Source organism: Chiloscyllium plagiosum, chromosome 13 (assembly GCF_004010195.1).
Source record: "Chiloscyllium plagiosum isolate BGI_BamShark_2017 chromosome 13, ASM401019v2, whole genome shotgun sequence".
Lineage (NCBI taxonomy): Eukaryota > Metazoa > Chordata > Chondrichthyes > Orectolobiformes > Hemiscylliidae > Chiloscyllium > Chiloscyllium plagiosum.
The window spans coordinates 51,381,262-51,401,937 of record NC_057722.1 but is presented as its reverse complement, the minus strand read 5'-3'; the positions used below and the strand labels follow the sequence as shown (position 1 = coordinate 51,401,937).

Sequence of the window (20,676 nt, the reverse complement as noted above, 5' to 3'; positions counted from 1 at the left end):
ATCAGAAAGATGTTGTGAAACTTGAAAGGGTTCAGAAAAGATTTACAAGGATGTTGCCAGGGTTGGTGGATCTGAGCTACAGGGAGAGGCTGAACCGGCTGGGGCTGTTTTCCCTGCAGCATCGGAGGCTGAGGGGTGACCTTATAGAGGTTTACAATATTATGAAGGGCATGGATAGGATAAATAGACAAAGTCTTTTCCCTGGGGTCAGGGAGCCCAGAACTAGAGGGCATAGGTTTAGGGTGAGAGGGCAAAGATATAAAAGAGACCTCAGGGGCAACTTTTTCACGCAGAGGATGGTACGTGTATGGAATGAGCTGCCAAAGGATGTGGTGGAGGCTGGTACAATTGCAACATTTAAGAGGCATTTGGATGGATATATGAATACGACGAGTTTGGAGGGATATGGGCCAGGTGCTGGCAGGTGGGACTAGATTGGGTTGGGCTATCTGGTCGGCATGGACGGGTTAAACCGAAGGGTCTGTTTCAATGCTGTACATCTTTATGACTCTATGACTATGACTCTATTGTTAAAGTTCACTTGAGAATGCAACTTTAAAAAAGGTTCTGGGATTTACATAGAAAGAACTGAAACAACATGGCCATTCTAAAAGATGAGAGACATAACAAACAATCCAGGTCTTTTTCAACATATAATTTCAGTTACATCACACTGTAAACTTCTGTGTCTTACGATCTTATACTCCACAACCACCTGATGAAGGAGCAGTGCTACGAAATCGAGTACTTCCAAATAAACCTGTTGGAGTATAATCTGGTGTTGTGTCATTTTTAACTCCATTAAGATTGGCTGCTTGATTGCTGCACGGGCAGTGTGTTTGCTGTGCAACTGGTGAATGGAGCAGGTATGTTTTCCCAATGTCTAGCTTGTTCGCTAAGATTGGTAAAAAGGTGGGCTGACATTAATAAAATAAGTTGAGGCAATGACCAAGTGTTAATTCCCGTTGACTGGTATCTCACTGTTACTTCGTGAAAATTGTGCCATACAAAAAAGATGGGAGGAAAATGATCTTGACTTTGTGGTGAGCCGTATTGCACCTCTTGTCTAATCCTCGTCTAAATTCTTCCAATGATTTAGATCCACAGTTCTTTTGGGAAGAAAATCCCAGAAATTCAGTACTCTTCAGGATAAGTTGCTACTCAACTTTAATTGAGTGTCACCTTCTTCTATAACTATGTCCCATAGTTGGAGATTCCCCCACTAGTGAAAACATCTTTGTAACAGCTACTCTGTCAAACCCCTTCAGAATCTTGTATGTTTCAATAAGATCACCACTAAATCTTGTAAACTCCAATGAATAAAGGCTCAAACCTTTTAGCCTGTCTTGATAAATCCATCACTTCATCCCAAGAATCAGCCTACTGGATCTCTTTTGAACTGCCTCTAATGTGAATATGTCCTTCCTAAAACAGTGGGGACCAAAACTGTTTACTGCTCTCCAGGTGCGGCCTCACTAATACCCTATACAGTCATAAGAAGGCTTCCCTGCTATTAAAATCCAACCCCCTATTAAACAAAGTTTAAAATTTCATTCATTACCTTAATTACTTGTTGCATGTGCATGCTAACTTTTTATAATTCATGTACAAGAATTTCTCTGTGCACTTCATTGGAGTCTCTCTTATTTTAGGCTAACTGACCTATGATTTCCTGCTTTCTGTCTCCCTTACTTCTTGAACAGGAGTGTCATGTGAGCAGTTTTTCAATCGCTGGAACCCTCCTGGATTCCACTGAGTTCTGGAACATTTCAACCAATGCTTCAGTGTCTTGGCAGCCACTTCCTTTAAAACTCTTGGACACTGGCTATCAGGTCCTGCAATGTGTCTAACTTCAGTCCCATTAGTTCAGGAAGTACTTTATCCCTTGTCATAGAGACTTTGCTCTAGATAGCACCTTATCTATTACCTTTGCGATATTTATAGTGTTCTCCAGTGTTGAGAACACTATGCCAAGCTGCTCATGATCCCTCAACAAAACCTCTTTCCTTTTCCTACCTATGTCATTGATACCCACATGGACCACAATAACTGGATCCTTCTCTCTCACTCCAAGTTCCTGCCCAGCCCAGAAGACATGCCCTGATCCTTGGCACTAGGTATGCAACTCTGCCTTCAGGACACTCTACCATTGCTGAAAAGAACAGAATCTCTCACTCTAATGATGCCATTCCCAACTACATTTCTCTTTTCTCCCCCCACTTGAAATGCCACTCAGAACTGTGGTGCTTTTGGTGGGTCTGTGCATCCTCTCTTCAAGTTTGTGACCTCTTCAACACTGGCAATGGCAGGTATTCTTTTAAAGCTAAATTCTATATTCTAATACCTGTTCCCCTCAGTCAAACCCTCCTGGGCATGACCACAGATCAATTTGAGGACCAGGTTTATGCTGTGACAAAATACTTGGGACTCATTGGTCTGTACACTTTTGAATGTGGATATAGTGAAAGTGGTCAAGAGTAAAAATAGATACCAGGTTTCTTATAATAAGATCGCATTTGAAACAGCTAAAACCATTTCGAGTTTGAAGGAATATCCATAAAAATTTAGCAGATCCATCACAGTCTGTGATGTTTTTCCTTTCACTGGCACAGTTTTGAATACAGTTCCACTACTGAAGGGCTTTGAAACAGGCTGCACAGGTCCCTTGGTGTTCTTTAGGCTATATCCCGTCAGTTAAACCCTCTTCTCTGTTGCAATTAATCTCCCTGAGAATATTGGCTTCAGCTCTGTTCAGATGTAGCTTGTGAAAACCTTTCCCTACTGAAATATTTACCTACCTCATCTGGTTGTTCCTATAATGCTTATTCTACCGAGCTTCTGATTTCTTCCTTACATTATTAATTTGAACATGAATTATAATATTCAGATGATATATTTATTCCCCTTACCTTGGCCATTCAAGAGTTATTTGTTTCACAAAATCAACCATCTACATTCACTATTAAATTTTTCAACTTACCACTCCATTCCTGCACTCAAATTCCTCTTCCTTAGGAAATTACTTTTGCACAAAGTTAACATGCAAGTACAACAAGCAATTGTAAAAGCAAATAGCATTTTAGCCTTAATTAAATAGGGACTGGTTAACACAGTTGCTTGGGTCATAGTCATAGAGTCATAGAGATATACAGCATGGAAACGGACCCTGAATTAAATAGGGACTGGTTGGGACAGCTGCTTGGGTCATAGTCATGGAATCATAGAGATGTACAGCATGAAAACAGACCCTTCGGTCCAACTCGTCCATGCTGACCAGATACCCGAAATTAATTGGCATTTGGCTCATATTCCTCTATTCCCTTCTTATTCATATAACCATCCATATGCCTTTTAAATGGTCTGGCAGTTCATTCCAGACACACAGCACACTTTGTGTGAAAAGGTTGCCTCTTCGGTCCCTTTTAAATCTTTTCCCTCTCAACCTAAAGCTATTCCTCTAGTTTTGGACCCTGCACCCCCACCCCAGGAAAAAGACTTTGTCTATTTACCCCTACCCATGACCCTCATGATTTTATAAACCTCTGTAAGGTCACCCCTCAGCCCTCAACGCTCCAGGGAAAACAGCCGCAGCCTATTCCTACAGCAGTCTTTCCTATGTTGTCTTAATAGTGTCTCCAGGTTTTATCAAGATCAGAATAATCAGCAGAGACATGCTGTACATCTCTATGACTCTATAATTACATTTCTTGCTTTTTGTTCAGTTTTGTTACAGTTATTCAATATGATTTGTTGGTAGCACAATACAAAATGTATCAGTAGGTTTGTGACAACTGTCTCGGAGTTTTTATATCAGTAGATGGATATACAAGAAAAATATTGAAATTAAATATGATAGCATTTATTAAAAAGTCTAAATCATACACTAAAAACCTTAAAATTGCCCAGAATTTCCTCACCTTTACGTTGTTTTCTTCATTTTTCAATGTTTTCTCCAACCTAGTCACTTGTTCCTCAGCACTCAACATTGTTTCAGTTGCAGTCTTGAGCTTTTCCTGAAGAGCTTTGTTTACTTCTTTACAATTCATTAACCTACAAGTTATATCAAACATTTATGAAATGTGACCTACATAAACAATTTTTACCACTCATCTGGTGTTGCCTCGTGTACAAAAAACAGGCAATGGACTTCCTAAGTTCAAGGCGCTCTTTCTTTTACCAAGGAATAAAACTGAAAATTCTTAACACTGTTATTTCAGATTCAACTTTATTGTATGGTGTTATCACAAGAAAAATAATGTTGCATATTTTATATATTGTATTTAATAGATAATTCATTATTTTTTTTCTTAAAGCTGTTAACTTGTTTGTTCTAGGTTCTATAAATCTTGAAAGTATTTTATAGCTCAAGCATGTTTATTATTCATCTTCCAAAGTCAAGCAATTGTAAAGCAAAATATGGTCCATACAATAGGACAAAGTGTACTCACAAAAGCATTCTTTTTGACACAGGATTCACTATGGCTGCCTGGAATTTAATTTCTAGTTGGTAGCGTGTAAAGAATTGAGAATAAAGGAATGACCTTTGTTGCTGACTTCAAGAAAAATATTCATTGTACAGACTAAAGTTGTAAAATAGAGTGTGTCCTGATGTCAGGCTGTTATTACTGTCTAAGGATAAAATCTGTTTTTTGCTTCCAAATGAAGTCATCACCTCAACAATTAAATGTAGTGTGAAAGAATTGGTAGGATAGTATTCTATCTGTATATTGAGACTGGCTTGGAGTTTTGTTAAGATTTTAAAGAAAAGGCAAAATGAACAGTGAACAATTTCAATACATACAATCAGAAATAAGGGAATTTATATCGGGAAGCATAGAAATGGCTGACCAACCAAGTACTTTGGTTCTGTGTTCACAAAGGAGGACACAAATAATATACCAGAAATGTTGGGGAACAAAGGGTTTCATGACGTGGAGGAACTGAAGGAAATGAAATTTAGGGAAATGGTATTGGCAAATTGATGGGGATTGAAGATTGATAAATCCCAGGGCCCGACAACCTACATCCCAGAGTATTTAAGGAAGTGGTCCTAGAAATAGTCGATGTATTGGTGGTCACCTTCTATAGACTCTGGATAATTCCTCCAGATTGGAGGACCACTAATGCAATACATCTATTTAAGAAGGGAGGCAGAGAGAAAACCAGAAACCATGGGGGGATGGGGGGTTTTGTTGGTGGGGAGATGCTACAGTTCATTATAAAAGATTTAATAGCTGAGCATTTGGAAACCAGGGACAAGGTTGGATATAGACAGTGCATATGGATTTAGGAAAGGATAATTATGTTTGACAAATCAACTGGAATTCTTTAAGGATGTAACTAGTAGTGTTGAGGAAGAGCCAGTGAATGTGGTTCATTTGGACATTTAGAAGGTTTTCAACAAAGTGCCACATGGAAGCATATGGAAATGGGGGTAGTAACACCATGAGATGGGTAGAAAACCTGTTGGCAGACAAGAATAAGAATAAATGGGTCATTTTTCAAATGGCAAGCAGTGAATATTGGGGTGCCGTAGCAATCAGTTCCAGGACCCCAGCTATTGACAATACATATTGATGATTTGGATGAGGAAACTAAATATAGTATCTCCAAACCTGACAACCACCTGATGAAGGAGTGGTACTCCGAAAGTTAGTGCTTCCAATTAAACCTGTTGGACTATATTATGTGATTTTTAACTCCAAACCTACAGATTACACCATCTAGGTGAGCTGAGCTGGAAGGATTGTTTTCAGATGTTTCGTCACCACATTACGCAATATCTTCAGTGAGCCTCCAGATGAAGCACTGGTGATGTAGCTATCTTTCTAGCTATGTGTTTGGGTTTCCTTGGGTTGGTGATGTCATTTCCTGTGGTGATATCATTTCCTCTGGTGACATTATATATCTGGGGGTGATATAACACACTAGCTGGGAGGTTGAGCCATGAGGAGGATGCAAAGATGCTTCATTTAGAGAAGCTGAGTCAGAAGGAAAATGCTTGGCAGATACAGTATAATGTGGATAAGTGTAAAGTTATCCACTTTTTGGTAGCAACAACAGGAAGGAAGACCATTAGCTAATTGAAAAAATGGAATGTTCAGTGTAACCCTGGTGTCCTGATAGACCAGTACCTGCAGGTAAACATGCAGTTGCTACAAGCAGTGAAGAAGGCAAATGGTATTCTGGCCTTCACAGTGAGGATTTGAGTTCAGCAGCTGGGATGTCTTGCTGTAATTATAAGGGGCCTTGGTGAGGCCATACTGAAATACCATGTGCAGTTTTGGTCTCCTTATCGAGAAAGGATGTTGTAGCTATAGGAGTGCAGCAAAAGTTTGCAAGACTGATCATGGGATACTGGGGCTGACATATGAGGAGAGGTTGAATCAGTTAGGATTATATTTGCTGGAGTTCAAAAGAATGAGGGAGGATCTTATAGAAACTTATAACATTCCAGTAGGAGTAGACAGGGTAGATGCAGAAGGGATGTGGAGGAGTCCAGAACCAGGGATCACAGTCTAAGGACATGGAGTAAACCATCTGGGAATGAAATGTAGAGAAATATCTTCACTTAGAGAGTGGTAAGCCTGTGGAATTTGCTACTACAGAAAGAGTTGGATATAGCACTTGAGGCTAAAGGGATCGAAGGATATGGGAGAAAATTTAGAACAGATTACAAAGTTGGATGATCAGCTGTAATCGTAAAGAAAGGTGGAGCAGGCTCTGAATGGCTAACTCCTACTCCTATTGTCTATGTTTCTATAATATTCTTCCATACTGTATAATACAAAAATATGAAAGAAATGTCTCTTTCTTTGTTGAAGCAATTAGCTTTGTGATAATTTTGCCTCTTTTTTTAAGAGTTAACTTTTTTGCAGTTATTCTACTCAGTTAACAGTGGTCATGGATATAAATTGAAATAGCATCATTCGTCTTGTTAACCTGTGTGATATTAAGAAACTCTGATGGCACAGAATGTAGCAAAATCTATAGCTCTGACAATATCCTAACCCCTGTAGTACGAAAGCCTTTTACTGCAGAACGAGCTGAAACCAAGCTATGCTGCTCTTTGTACATGAATCACACAGCATGCAGTAATCAGGAAGGCAATTGGAGTGTTAGTCATTATTGTAAGGGGAATAGAACATTAGAATAGGCAATTGCTGAACCGTTGGTGAGACCACATCTAAGGTATTGTGTACAGTTTTTGTTACCTTGCTTATGAATGCAGTTAAGGCAGAATTTACTAAGTTACCTCCTAAGGTGGAGGGGTTGTGTTATGAGGAAATATAGGCATGTTAAGTGTATATTCTTTGGACGTTGGAAGAATGAGAGGTAATCTTACTGAAAAATACAAGATTCTGAGGGAATTTGGTAACATAGATGCTGAAAGAATGTTTCCCCTCATTGTATAATTTAGAACTTGTAGCTAGTTTCAAAATAGGATGTCGCCCATTTAAGATGAAGTTGAGAAGAAATTTCTTCTCCCATTGATCCTTAATCTTTGTAATAACTATCTGAGAGGGCAATGGAGTTTTGGTTGTTTAATATTCAAGTTTAAGTTAAACGTGTTTTTTGGTAGTGGAGTTTCAGAAACTGTTTTTGGATGTCAAGGAGAGTTGGTTACATTCTCTACAACAGAATGAAAAGTTATGTGGAGTAGGTTGGAAACTGGAGTTACATGTACAATGATTAGCCATGATCTCATCGAGTGACTGAGTATGCTTGAGGGACCAGCTAGGCTATTCATTATCCTATTTTCTTACTTTTTTTAGTCCTAGTATAGCTACAGCACAGAAATCTACCTAGATGTGGAAAATTGTGATGGCATACCCTGTTCACAAGAAGCAGGGCAAATCTAAACCAGCTAATTACTGTCCCATTTGTCTGCTTTTGATCATCAGTAAACTGATGGAAGGTGTGGTCAACAGTCTATCAGTTGGCACTTACACAGAAGTAACCTGGTCACTGATGCTCAGTTTGGATTCCTTCAAGGCCACTTGGTTTCTTACCTTATTATTGCCTTGGCTCAAACATGGATGAAAGAGCTTAATTCAAGGCGTAAAGTAAGAATGACTGCTGCTGACATCAAGGCATCATTTGACTGTGTGGCATCAAGGAGAATAGCAAAATTAAAATCAATGGGAATTAGTATAACTCTCCATTGGTTCAAGTTATGCCTAGCACAAATGTAGATGGTTGATGCGTGTCATTACTAGTGGATTTCTTCAGATTAGAGTCCTCGGCCCAATCATGACTTCCCTCCACTACAACCTTCCCTCCATCATAAAGCCACAAAAGAGAATGTAACCAACTCTCCTTGACATCCAGTAACAATTTCTGAAACCCCACTACCAACATCCTGGGAATTACCATTGACCAAAACCTTACCACCCATATGTATAGTATGACAACAACTCAATGCTCACCTCCCCAAAAACTATCCATTATTTACAATGGCAAAAATCAGGAGTGTGATTGAATATGCTTCACTTGCCTGCATAACTGCCAAGAAAGATCACCTCAGGCCAAGCACTAATTCTTGCCTCAAAGTTTACTTCCTTCACTGCCAACACACAAAGTCAATAATTTGTACCATTGACAAGATGCAACACAGCATCCCACCAGGGTTCCTTTGACACCACCTTCCAAACTCAGAACCTTCATCATTCTAAAGGACAAAGGCGGTAGATGAGTAGGAACAATATGCCCTGCAATTCTCCTTTAAGATACACACCACTCTCACTTGGAAATATACTATTTCTTCACTATGTTTAAATCCTGGAACTCTCTTCCTAACAGTACTAGAGGTGTCCCTATACCTTCGGGACTGGTATACCAACACGAGACTGCAATGGTTCAAGAAGGCAAGTCGTTACTGCCTTCTCAAGGGCTATCAGGGTAGCCTGTTAGGGATGGTAAAGATATTTGCATTTTGCCAAGGCTTACATTTCATGATTTTTTTTTTAAAACCTGCATTTATATAGTAGTTTTAACATACAGAATGTGCTTTATATATCGATGTGTTCAATCATATATGACCACAAAGTGAGAGATTAGGAAGAGTAACTGAAAGTTTCTTTGAACTTGTAGAAGTTTATAAAATTATGAGGGGCATAGATAGGGTGAATAGCCAAGATCTTTCAGCAGAGTCCAAAACTAAAGGGCATAGGTTGAAGTTGAGAGATGAAAGATTTTAAAAGGGACCTAAGGAGCATCTCTTTCATGCATGTATGGAATTAGCTGCCAGAGGAACTGGTAACGGCTGGTACAATTACAACATTTAAAAGGCATCTGGATCGGTATATGAACAGGAAGGGTTTAGAGGAATATGGGCTGGGTGCTGACAAATCAACTCTCGTTTCACAGGCTGCCTTGATCCCCTACAATTTGCCTACTGACACAACAGATGCACAGAGGACGCTAATTCCCTAGCTCTGCACTCATCCCTGGAACATCTGGACAAGAACACCTATATCAGACTCCTGCTCATTGACTACAGTTCCGCCTTCAACACCATTATCCCCTCCAGCCTGATGTCAAAACTCCGAGACCTTGATCTCAGCTCTGCCTTCTGCAACTGGATCCCCAGCTTTCTGACCCACACATTGCAATCAGTGAAGATAGACAACTGCACTTCCTCCATGGCTTCAGAAAGAAAGGAGGAGAACACACCTCCATCTATATCAATGGAGCTGATGTTGAGAGGATGGAGAACAACAGGTTTCTAGCAGGACCAATAACCTGGACCTGGACTGGACTGGACTTCGCACATGGATGCGATGGTCAAGAAGACACAACAACACCTCTTCTTCCTCAGAAAATTTGGCATGTCCATAAGGACCTTTGCCAATTTTAACAGATGCACCATTGAAAGCATATTGTCCAGCTGCATACCGGCCTGTAATGGGAATTGCTCTGCCCAAAACTACAAAAGGTTGTGTGCACAGCTCAGATCACTATGGAAGCCAATCTTCCATCCATGGATTCCATTTACATGGCTTGTTGCCATGGAAAGACTACCAATATCATCAAAGAGCCATCGCATCCTGGTACTGCTGTTCTAAAACCTCTTCTGTCAGGTAGAAGATTCAGAAACTTGAACACACACACCAGCAGGTTCAGGAACAGCTTCTTGGTGAGCTTGCTAATGTTGATCTTAGCCAGCACTATGCCCTGTGTGACAACTTGTATGCCTCGAAATTTTTATTTCACCGTATGATCTGTGAGTCCTTGCCTACTATGATCTGCCAGTACTGCTCGCAAAAAAAAACTTTCCATTGTACTCTGTACACATGACAATAAATAAATCAAATCAATTCAAATGGAACGAGATTAAGTAAGGATAACTGGTCGGCATGGACAAGTTGACTGAAGGGTCTGTTTTCATGCTGTACAGCTCTATGACTCGATGACTCCAAGTGTTTGAAGCTGTAGCTACATTGACAATGGTGAAGTGACTCAGTGACAGGGCTTCAAGAATAGGTCCAAGATGACTAACTGTTATCACCAGTGGTGGAACAAAGGCCAAAAGCATACAAAAAAATCAAGATTGAAAAAAATGAATTGGAGGATTATAAAGCTGGCACAGATTTCAGAAGCTGTGTGCTCAGTTACAGGTAATGAATGAGGAATTTCAATTAAATATGCCCATTAATTTTAAGAGTACAAAGTCAATGAGTGAGGATTGGTGGATAGCCAGATCAGACCCTCGTCCAGGAAAACATACATACATAGTTTTGGACATTCTGGAGTTGAGAGGGGATGGAAGATGGGACATGTAAGAAAGCCTTAAATTAGTCAAGTCTGGAGCTGAAAAACATCTAAATCTTTAAATCAAGGTTTTTGAGCTGGGCAAAAGTTAAAACCACTGAGTGTACAAATATATGATTGATGGTATTTACACATTTATTAGGATGAATAATTCTATATTCATTTGTCCCTCAAGGATCACTGACACTTCCATTTAAGTCAGAAAATGTGATAAATAATTTAAAAATGCAATAAACAACATTTTTGAATGAAGAAGTAAATAGATAATTACACTAAGTTAAACACTTACTTGTTGGATTTGTCCGCGTTTTGTCGCTTCAGATCTGCTATATGGCTTCTGACAGTTTCCAGATCAGTTGCAGTCCTGTCCACTCTGCTTTTTAAGGTTTCAAGCTGTACATATCATCAAAATAAACTTCAGTCAGAAGATCAGCATCACAATAGACATTTTAAAAATTGCCATTAAGATTACAATGGAGAATAGATACTGAAAACGTGAAAAAATTATTCATGTACTCTTCAAAACTTGGATGATGTGGGCTTGATTCCACTGCAGTTTAGAAGAGTATGGGGTGATGTGATTATAGATTATAAGCTTCTGAATGGTCTTGACAAGATGGACATTTCCTGTTGTGGATGAGTTCAGAATTAGGAGACATTGTTTTAAAATTGGGGGTCTCTCTTTAAGGCAAAAGACCAAAATTTAAACTATAGGCATTGCAAATCTGAAATATGAACAGAAAATGATGGAAATTCTCATAAAAGAACATATATGGAGAAGGAGTACAGTTAATTTTTCAGATTGACATTCTGATAGTCTATCATCGACGTTAACTCTGTTTTTTCTCTCCTGTGATGCCTGAATTGCTGAATATTTCCAGTATTTTATTTATTATTTTAATAAAACCTGGTTAGGTTTTCTCAGAGTTTAAATTGCAATTTTTGCTAGCATATGCACATGCAAATAAGCAGCAGAATTGGGCCATCCAGTTCTTCTAGACTGCTCTACCATTCAATATGACCATGGCTAATTTGTTTGAATTTCCTCTTAAACAAACCATTTATTCCAGGTTTTAATCTGTTAAACCACATCTGAACTACTTCCAATGCATTTACATTCTTTCTTAAAGAAGGTGATCAAAATTGCACATAGTTTTTGATATGTGGTCTCACTATGCCCTGTGTAACTGAAGCATAACATCCTTACCTTTATGTTCAGTTCTTCTTGTCATAAAGGATAGCTTTCAAATAGTCTTCTGAATCACTTATTGTACCTGAATATTGATTTTTTTTCACTCATTTATCACAATGCTGAGATCATTCTCTACCTCAGCATTTTACTAAGTAGCCACACACGCAGACAACAAGCAACATGAATTCGACTGGGACAACACTACTATCATAGGGCAAGCCAGACAGAGAACAGCCAGGGAATTCCTAGAGGCATGGCATTCATCCACAAACTCCATCAACAAACACATCGACCTGGACCCAATATACCAACCACTACAGCGGACAGCTGAAACTGACAACCGGAAGCGGCAGGGACAGACCACTATAAACACCGGAGGAAACATCAAAGAAGCGCTTCGCAGGAGGCTCCCAAGCACTGATGATGTCGCCTAGCCAGGGGATGAAACGTTTGCAACAAAAACTTCCAGCTCGGCGAACAGAACCACAACAACTTCTGATTTGCAGCACACACTGAAAATGTTGGACAGATATCTGCAATAAAATATAGAAGGGGCCAACATAGAGAATCACACCAGTATTAGTTATCTGAAAGGGGGATTCATTTGGTTCTACTCCAACCAATAATGTGAAATAAATGTCGAGTTCTGTCTTTATTCCTTAGCTAATCTTAAATTTATTATCTTCCATATTGACTCACCGATGGTAATATTTTCTCCCTATTTACTACTTATTATATCAAAAGTCATGATTTTGCACACAACTATCTAATCTCTTTTTAACCTTATCATAGAATCATTGAATGATTAAACATTCTTTGAACCTGTGTTAGTTCTGTGGAAAAGCAACCTAGCTAGCCACACTCACCTCATTCTGTGGCTCTGCAACATTTTGCCTTATGGTGCTTTTTTAATTCCCTTTTGAAAGCTAATATTGAATTTGTCTCCACCAACCTTTCATGCACGCCATATCATAACATAAAAATAAGCTTTTCCTTATGTTGCTTTTGTTTTTTTTATCAATCATATTAAAACTATATTCTCTGGCTGTCTACCCTTCAGCCAGTAGGGATAGTTTCTCTGTATCTACTCTGTCTAGATCTCTCATGATTTCGAATGCCTCTGTCAAATCACCAACATTTCTTCATAAGAAAAACAACCTATTTTCTCTAGTCTATCCATGTAACTGATGAGTTGAAACTTTATTGCTGGAACACCGGGCAGGTGGCACAGTGGTTAGCACTGCTGCCTCACAGCGCCAGAGACCCGGGTTCATTTCCCGCCTCAGGCGACTGACTGTGTGGAGTTTGCACATTCTCCCCGTGTCTGCGTGGGTTTCCTCTGGGTGCTCCGGTTTCCTCCCACAGTCCAAAGATGTGCAGGTCAGGTGAATTGGCCAGGCTAAATTGCCCGTAGTGTTGTGGGCGGCACGGTGGCACAGTGGTTAGCACTGCTGCCTCGCAGCGCCAGAGACCCAGGTTCAATTCCCGACTCAGGCGACTGACTGTGTGGAGTTTGCACGTTCTCCCCGTGTCTGCGTGGGTTTCCTCCGGGGGCTCCGGTTTCCTCCCACAGTCCAAAGATGTGCAAGTCAGGTGAATTGGCCATGCTAAATTGCCCGTAGTGTTAGGTAAAGGGGTAAATGTAGGGGTATGGGTGGGTTACGCTTCGGCGGGTCGGTGTGGACTTGTTGGGCCGAAGGGCCTGTTTCCACACTGTAAGTAATCTAATCTAATCTAAAAAAAAACAGCACAGCAGGTCAGGCAGCATCCAGGGAACAGGAGATTCGACGTTTCGGGCACAGGCCCTTCTTCATTCCTGAAGAAGGGCCTGTGCCCGAAACGTCGAATCTCCTGTTCCCTGGATGCTGCCTGACCTGCTGTGCTGTTCCAGCAATAAAGTTTCAACTTTGATCTCCAGCATCTGCAGACCTCACTTTCTCCATGTAACTGATGACCCTCATTCCTGGAATCATTGTCATAAGTTTTGCTTGCACCTGCTCTAAAATCTTCACATCCTTCCTAAAATGCAATGCTCAATATTAAACATTGTTAATGATATCAACTGAGATCATAACATTTACAACAGTCTGAGATTATGCCAGTATGCTCGCAACATTTGTAATTTTTGATCCTGTGATGAGTTTCTGGTCTTAAATTAACACCATCACTAAGATTGCCTATTTCCATGCTCATATATTCCTACCTCAGTTTACCTCCGTTCAGGTCAGAAGATGCAGCAGTCGGTGTAAAGGTAGAAACAACAAGCAGAGAGACTGTGAGGAAGGGTAGACTAAAATGGCAAGAGAATGGGAGTCCAGGCAGAAAAGCAGAAGGAAGCAATGCAGAGACCAGAACATAGGTTACAAAAGAGAAAAGTAAAATTGGGCAACAGAATAATTTGTAAAAGACAGGGAGATTGCTGGATTCTAAAGAGACAATGAGCATAAGGACATTTTATCTGAATGTCATAGTATTCAAAACAAAGTCAATGAACTTGTTGTGCAGATCAGTAAAAATTGGTATGATTAAGTTACCAGTACAGAAGCATGGTTGCAGGATGGTGATGACTGAAAATTAAATATCCAAGGGTATCAGTTAATCAGGAAGGGTAGGCAGGAAGGTAAGGAAGGTGTGGTTGCACTCTTAATTAAGGATGAGATCAGGGCGATAGTGAGAGACAATATAGGATCTAAGAAGCAAATTGCTGAATCCATTTGGGTGGAAATCAGGAATAGTAGAGGGAAGAAGTCATTTGTGAGAGAAGTCGAGAGGCAATTGAAGAATAGTGGAGGACTTTCAATGAGATTTTTCACAGTGCTCAAGGAGACTATATTCTGGTCAAAAACAAGGATAGCAAGGGTAGGAAGAGCCAGCCTTAGATAACCAAGGAAATAAAGGAAGGCATCTATTTAAAGGTTAGGCTGTAAATGTAGCCAAGAGTAGTGGGAAACAGGAAAATTGGGAAAACTTCAAAAAGCAACAAAGAACCGCAAAGCAAACAATAAAGAAAGGAAAGATGGATTATGAATGTAAACTAGCACAGAATATAAAAACAGAAAAAAAACATTTTTATAAATATAGGTGGCTAAAGTGGATGTAGGTCCTTTTCTAGATGAGAAAGGGGAATTGATATTGGGTAATGCTGAAACGACCGAGGCCTTGAATAACTATTTTGTGTCAGTCTTCACAGTAGAAGATGTGTCTCACATGCCAAAGAATGATGTTAAGGATATGATGGGTTGTGAACCTTAATTTAATTGTTATCACGATGCGGGTAGTATTGAGCAAATTTGAGGGTCTAAATGTAGATAAGTCCCCTTGTCTTGATGGAATGCATCCCAGGGTGCTGAAAGAAATGGCAGAAATTATAGTAGATGCATTAGTGGTAATTTACCAAAATTCACTGGATTCTTGGCAGATCCCGGTGGACCGGAAGACAGCGAATTGTCACACCACTGTTTAAAAAAGGGTGTAGGCAAAATGCAGATAACTATAGCTCAGTTAGCTTAACATGTATAGTCAGGAAAATGCTGGAGGCTATCCTTCATGAAGAAATAGTGAGACATCTGGATGAAAAGGGTTCCATCAGGCAGACACAGCATGGATTCAGAATGGGAAGGTCGTTTTTGGCAAACCTACTGAAGTTCTTTGAGAAAGTAATAAGTGTGGTGGATGGAGGGGAACAGATGGATGTTGTTTGCTTGGATTTCCAGAAGGCGTTTGATAAGGTGCTGCATAAAACACTCATTTATAAGATAAGAATGCATGGAGTTGCGGGGAATGTACTAGCATAGACAGAGGACTGGTTAACCATAGAAAGCAGAGTGTTGGAATAAATGGTTGTTCATCTGATTGGAGATCAGTGGTCGGCGTTGGGCCCTCAACTGTTCACAATATATATATAAATGATTTGAAAGGGGAGACCGAGTGTAATGTATCCAAGTTTGTTGATGACACTAAACTGAGTGGAAAGGCAACCTATGCAGAGGATGTGCAGGTCTGCAGAGATATTTGGATTGGTTAAGTGAGTGGGCAGTGAAATACAATGTTGGTAAATGTAAGGTTATCCACTTTGGAAGTAAAAACAGTAGGTCAGAGTATTATTTAAATGGTGAAAGATTGCAGCATTCTGTTGTGCAAAAGGATTTAGGAGTGCTCGCACATGGATCATTAAAAGTTGATTTGCAGGTGCTACAGGTAATCAAGAAGGAAAACGGAATATTGGTTTTCATTGCTCGAGGGATTGAAGTTAAGAGCAGGGGAGAGGTTCTACTGCAATTGTACAAGGTGTTAATGAAGCTGAACCTAGAGTATTGTGCGCAGTTCTGGTCTCCTTACTTGAGGAAGGATCTACTGGCTTTGGAGGCGGTGAAGAGGAGGTTCACCAGTTGATTCTGAGATGAGCGGGTTATCCTATGAGGAGAGGTTGAGCCACCTGGGCCTGTACCCGGAAAGGGGATCTGAGAGAAACATATAAAATTATGAAAGGGATAGCTAAGATAGAGGCAAGCAAGTTGTTTCCACTGGAGCAGGAGAATCGACGTTTCGGACCCGACTAGGGGACATGGCCTCAGGATTAGGGGGAGTAGGTTTAGGACAGATGAGGAGGAACTGTTTTTCCCAGAGGGTAGTGAATCTACGGAATTCTCTGCCCAAAGATGCAGTAGAGACAGCTTCATTGAATACATTCAAGCCACGGTTGAATGGGTTTTTGTATGGTAGGGGAATTAAGAGTTATGGGGATAATGGAAGTAGGAGGAGCTGAGACAATGGATAGATCAGCCATTATCTTCATGAATGGCACAGCAGGCTCGACAGGCCAAATGGCCTACTCCTGCTTCTATTACTATGAAATACCTGCTGAAACCTCATTCACATCTTTATTGCTTCTCAACTCGATTATTCCAATGCACTCCTTGAATACCTCTCACAATCCTCTGTAAATTTAATATCATCCAAAACCTTGCCATCTGTGTTAAATTGCAGCAAGTCACATTCCAATATTATCGCTTTGCTTACTGACCAACATTATCTCTTAGTCAAGAGAGTTGAGTTTAAAATTCTCATCCAAGTTTTCAAATTGTTCTAAGACTTTGTTCATCCCTGTCTTGGTACTTTCCCTGAGATAGCTGCACTCCTCTAATTCTTGCCTTTTGTACATTCCAAATTATAATTGATCCACCATCAGTGGTCATGACTTTAGTTGCCTGGGTCCCAAGATTTAGAATTCTCTTCCTACACCTCTCTGCCTCCCTACCCCACTTTTCTCCTTTAAGACATTCCTTCAAACATACCTGTATAACTAAGCTTGCTAACATCTGATCCAATACCTCTTTAGGTGGTTCAGTATCATACTTTGTTTTACAATGCTCCCATACACTGAGACATTTTATTATGTTAAAGAAACATTATAAATATGAGTTATATGCCTTAGTGGTCATGAAACTAATTCCTGGGGAATACCTCTGCATTCATTTCTATGTTCTGGTGAAAACAAAATCCTTCATCTTGCCTCATGACCTAAAACTCATTTCTTAAGTCAGCTCGGCAATTTTTTTCTGTATCCTTTGTCATAAAACATTGGAATAGAATTAGCCACCTGGCCTATTGAGTCTGCTCCGCCATTCAATCATGGTTGATATATTTCTCAATCCCAATATCCTGCCCTCTCCCCATAACTTTTGATCCCCTTACTAATCAAGAACCTATCTATCACTGTCTTAAATACACTCAATGACATGGCCTCCATCATCTTCTGCAGCAATGACTTTCAGAGATTCACCACCCTCTGGCTGAGGAAATTCATCCTTATCTCAATTCTGATGATATGTCCCTGGGTTCTAGTCACTCCTACCAGTGGAAACATTTCCACATCCACTCTATCAGGCCTCTCAGAATTCTCCACATCCCTCCTCATCCATTTGAATTTCACCGAGTACAGGCCTAGGATTCTCAACCTCTCCTCACGTGACAAGCCCTTCATTCCTGGAATCATTCTTGTGAATTTCTTCTGGAACCTTTCCAAGGCCAGCACATCCTTCCTTAGATATAGGGCCTAAAACTGCTCACAATATAAATGTAGCCTGATCAAAGCCTCTAGTGGTACATTTCTGTTGCAGTATTCTAGTCCCGTCAAAATGAATGTCAACATTGCATTTACATTGCTAATTACCAACTGAACCTGCATGTTACCCTTAAGGGAATCCTGAACTAGGAATCATAAGTCATTTTGTGTTTCAGATTTCCAAAGCCTTTCCCCATTTAGAAAATAATCTATGCTTCTATCCTGCTGACCATAGTGCACAACCTCACAATTTCCCACATTGTATTCCATTTTCCACTTGTTTGCCCAATCTCCAAGTTATTCTGCGCCCTCTCTGCTTCCTCAACACCACCAGTCCCTCATATCTTTACCAATCTTTGTGTCATTTGCAGACATTTGAACAGGTACATGAATAGGAAAGGTTTAGAGGGATATGGATCAAACACAGGCAAATGGGATTAGTTTGGTTGGGAAACTTGGTCGGCAAGTTGGACCGAAGGGTCTGTTTCCATATTGTAAGCCTCTACAATACCCTCAATTTCTTCATCCAAATCGTCAGTGTATAATGTCAATAGTTGTGATCCCAATACTGACTCCTAAGGAACTCCACTCGTCACTGGCTGCCATACTGAAAAGGATCTCTTAGTACCCACTTCCTGCCTTTTGCCATTCAGCCAATGCTATATCCATGCCAGTACCTTATCCCTAACACCATTGGCTGTTGTTATTTAGCAGCCTCCTATGTGGGACCTTGTCAAAGGCCTTCTGGAAATCCATATAGATCACATTCACTGCCTTTCCTTTGTCTATCTTGCTCATTACCTCCTCAAAGAATTCGAATAGACTTGTCAGGCATAATGCTCCCTTGACAAAACCATGATGATTCAACACTATTTTACCATACACTTCCAAGTACTGTGCAATCTCATCTGCTCCGTCATTAGCATTATCAAAGCCAATAAAAATTTCACATTGTGATTTTCACTATTGAATTATAATTATATCATTATTATGTAACATAATATTATTGAATTGTTATATTACTAAATTTATGCTGTTGTTACAAATTATTCCTGTTGCTTAGGGCTCTCATAGAAAGCCCTATGAATGATGCAATTTATGGAGCTGTTAAGATATTGAAAGTTGGATGCTCCTAAAGAAACTGTTGAAGCTATACAGTATCATTCTAGTAGACAGTGAATTGTTCCTATAGTTTCTTGCTATTTGTTGTGACTGTCCTTTGATGCCAGTTTCATAATCCAAATGTCTGTTTGTTTCTAAAGGCAATAATTTTCCAAATAAAAAAGATTGAACTTGACTGGGACAACACTACTATCATAGGGCAAGCGAAACAAAGAACAGCCAGGGAATTCCTAGAAGCTTGGCACTCATCCACAAACTCCATCAACAAACACATAGACCTGGACCCAATATACTGGCCACTAAAGCGGACAGCTGAAACTGACAACCGGAAGCGGCAGGGACAGGCCACTATAAATGCCAGAGGAAACACCACAGAAGCGCTTCACAGGAGGCTCCCAAGCACTGAGGATGTCACCTAGACAGGGGACGAAACGTTTGCAACAAAAACTTCCAGCTCGGCGAACAGAACCACAGCAACGAGCACCCGAGCTACAAATCTTCGCACAAACTTTGAATAAAAAAGATATTTTGATGCTCAATTGCAAACCAGATAAATTTCTTCCAAAATATTTGGAACACAATATGAGAAATTTGTGATATAACATGAAGAAAGTAGAATACTTAAAAAGGAGAAAGGTGACTTTGGACCTATGGTCCCTAAAGGTCTCCATCATACACGATTTCTTTTGGGTATAGATCTGTTTTAAACTGTTGAAAATTGATTACTACAATAGTAGAAGGGAAACAAGATGAGGCTTAGACTTTTCTCATCTAACAGTCTTTAAACTGTTGTAATATAGGTGTTACAAATGTAAGTTTTATAAAAACGTTATGTTTTGGAACTGCAGCTTTAATGTAGGGTAAAATGTGGGAATTCGGTTGACATCAAGACTGAGTGGACCTACAAACTGACCAAAATGGTTCTGCTAATAGTCTCCATGTCATTAGGAGGTGTTAAAATATCTTGTTTCAATGATATTTTGATTTGTCTATTTAATTCTAAGGTAGAATGGAATGTTAGGGATTCTAGATGAAAGCTAATTAGCATTTCTATCTAGATACAAGATCCATGATATTCACAGTAATGTGCTTTGAGAGGAGAAGAGTTTACAGGAAACTACATGGGATTGGGCCCTAGGTTTTCCTAAAAATTTGTCCAAATCTCACAGACAAGTTAGTTTAGTTTGTGTAAGAGACGGACTGAAAGAAAGACAGAGGAGAGCATGTGAGAAAGAGAGGCCTAGACTTTCGGTTTTGAAATCGAAGTATGGTTAGAACATAGAAGAATACAGCGCAGTACAGGCCCTTCGGCCCTCGATGTTGCGCCGATCCAAGCCCACCTAACCTACACTAGCCCACTATCCTCCATATGCCTATCCAATGCCCGCTTAAATGCCCATAAAGAGGGAGAGTCCACCACTGCTACTGGCAGGGCATTCCATGAACTCACGACTCGCTGAGTAAAGAAACTACCCCTAACATCTGTCCTATACCTACCACCCCTTAATTTAAAGCTATGCCCACT

The 20,676-nt window shown here is 40.0% G+C and overlaps 1 protein-coding gene across 1 annotated transcript in view; it reads right to left on the bottom strand.

Annotated features, from left to right (window-relative positions):
* LOC122556012 (coiled-coil domain-containing protein 39-like) overlaps positions 1-20,676 on the bottom strand; it is a 144,561-nt gene that overhangs the window by 89,342 nt on the left and 34,543 nt on the right. The window contains exons 8-9 of the mRNA XM_043702364.1: positions 11,063-11,166; positions 3,918-4,050 (exon numbers count right to left, since the gene is read on the bottom strand). Of these exons, the coding sequence (XP_043558299.1) occupies positions 3,918-4,050; positions 11,063-11,166 (237 nt within the window). The remainder of the gene's footprint in view (positions 1-3,917; positions 4,051-11,062; positions 11,167-20,676) is intronic.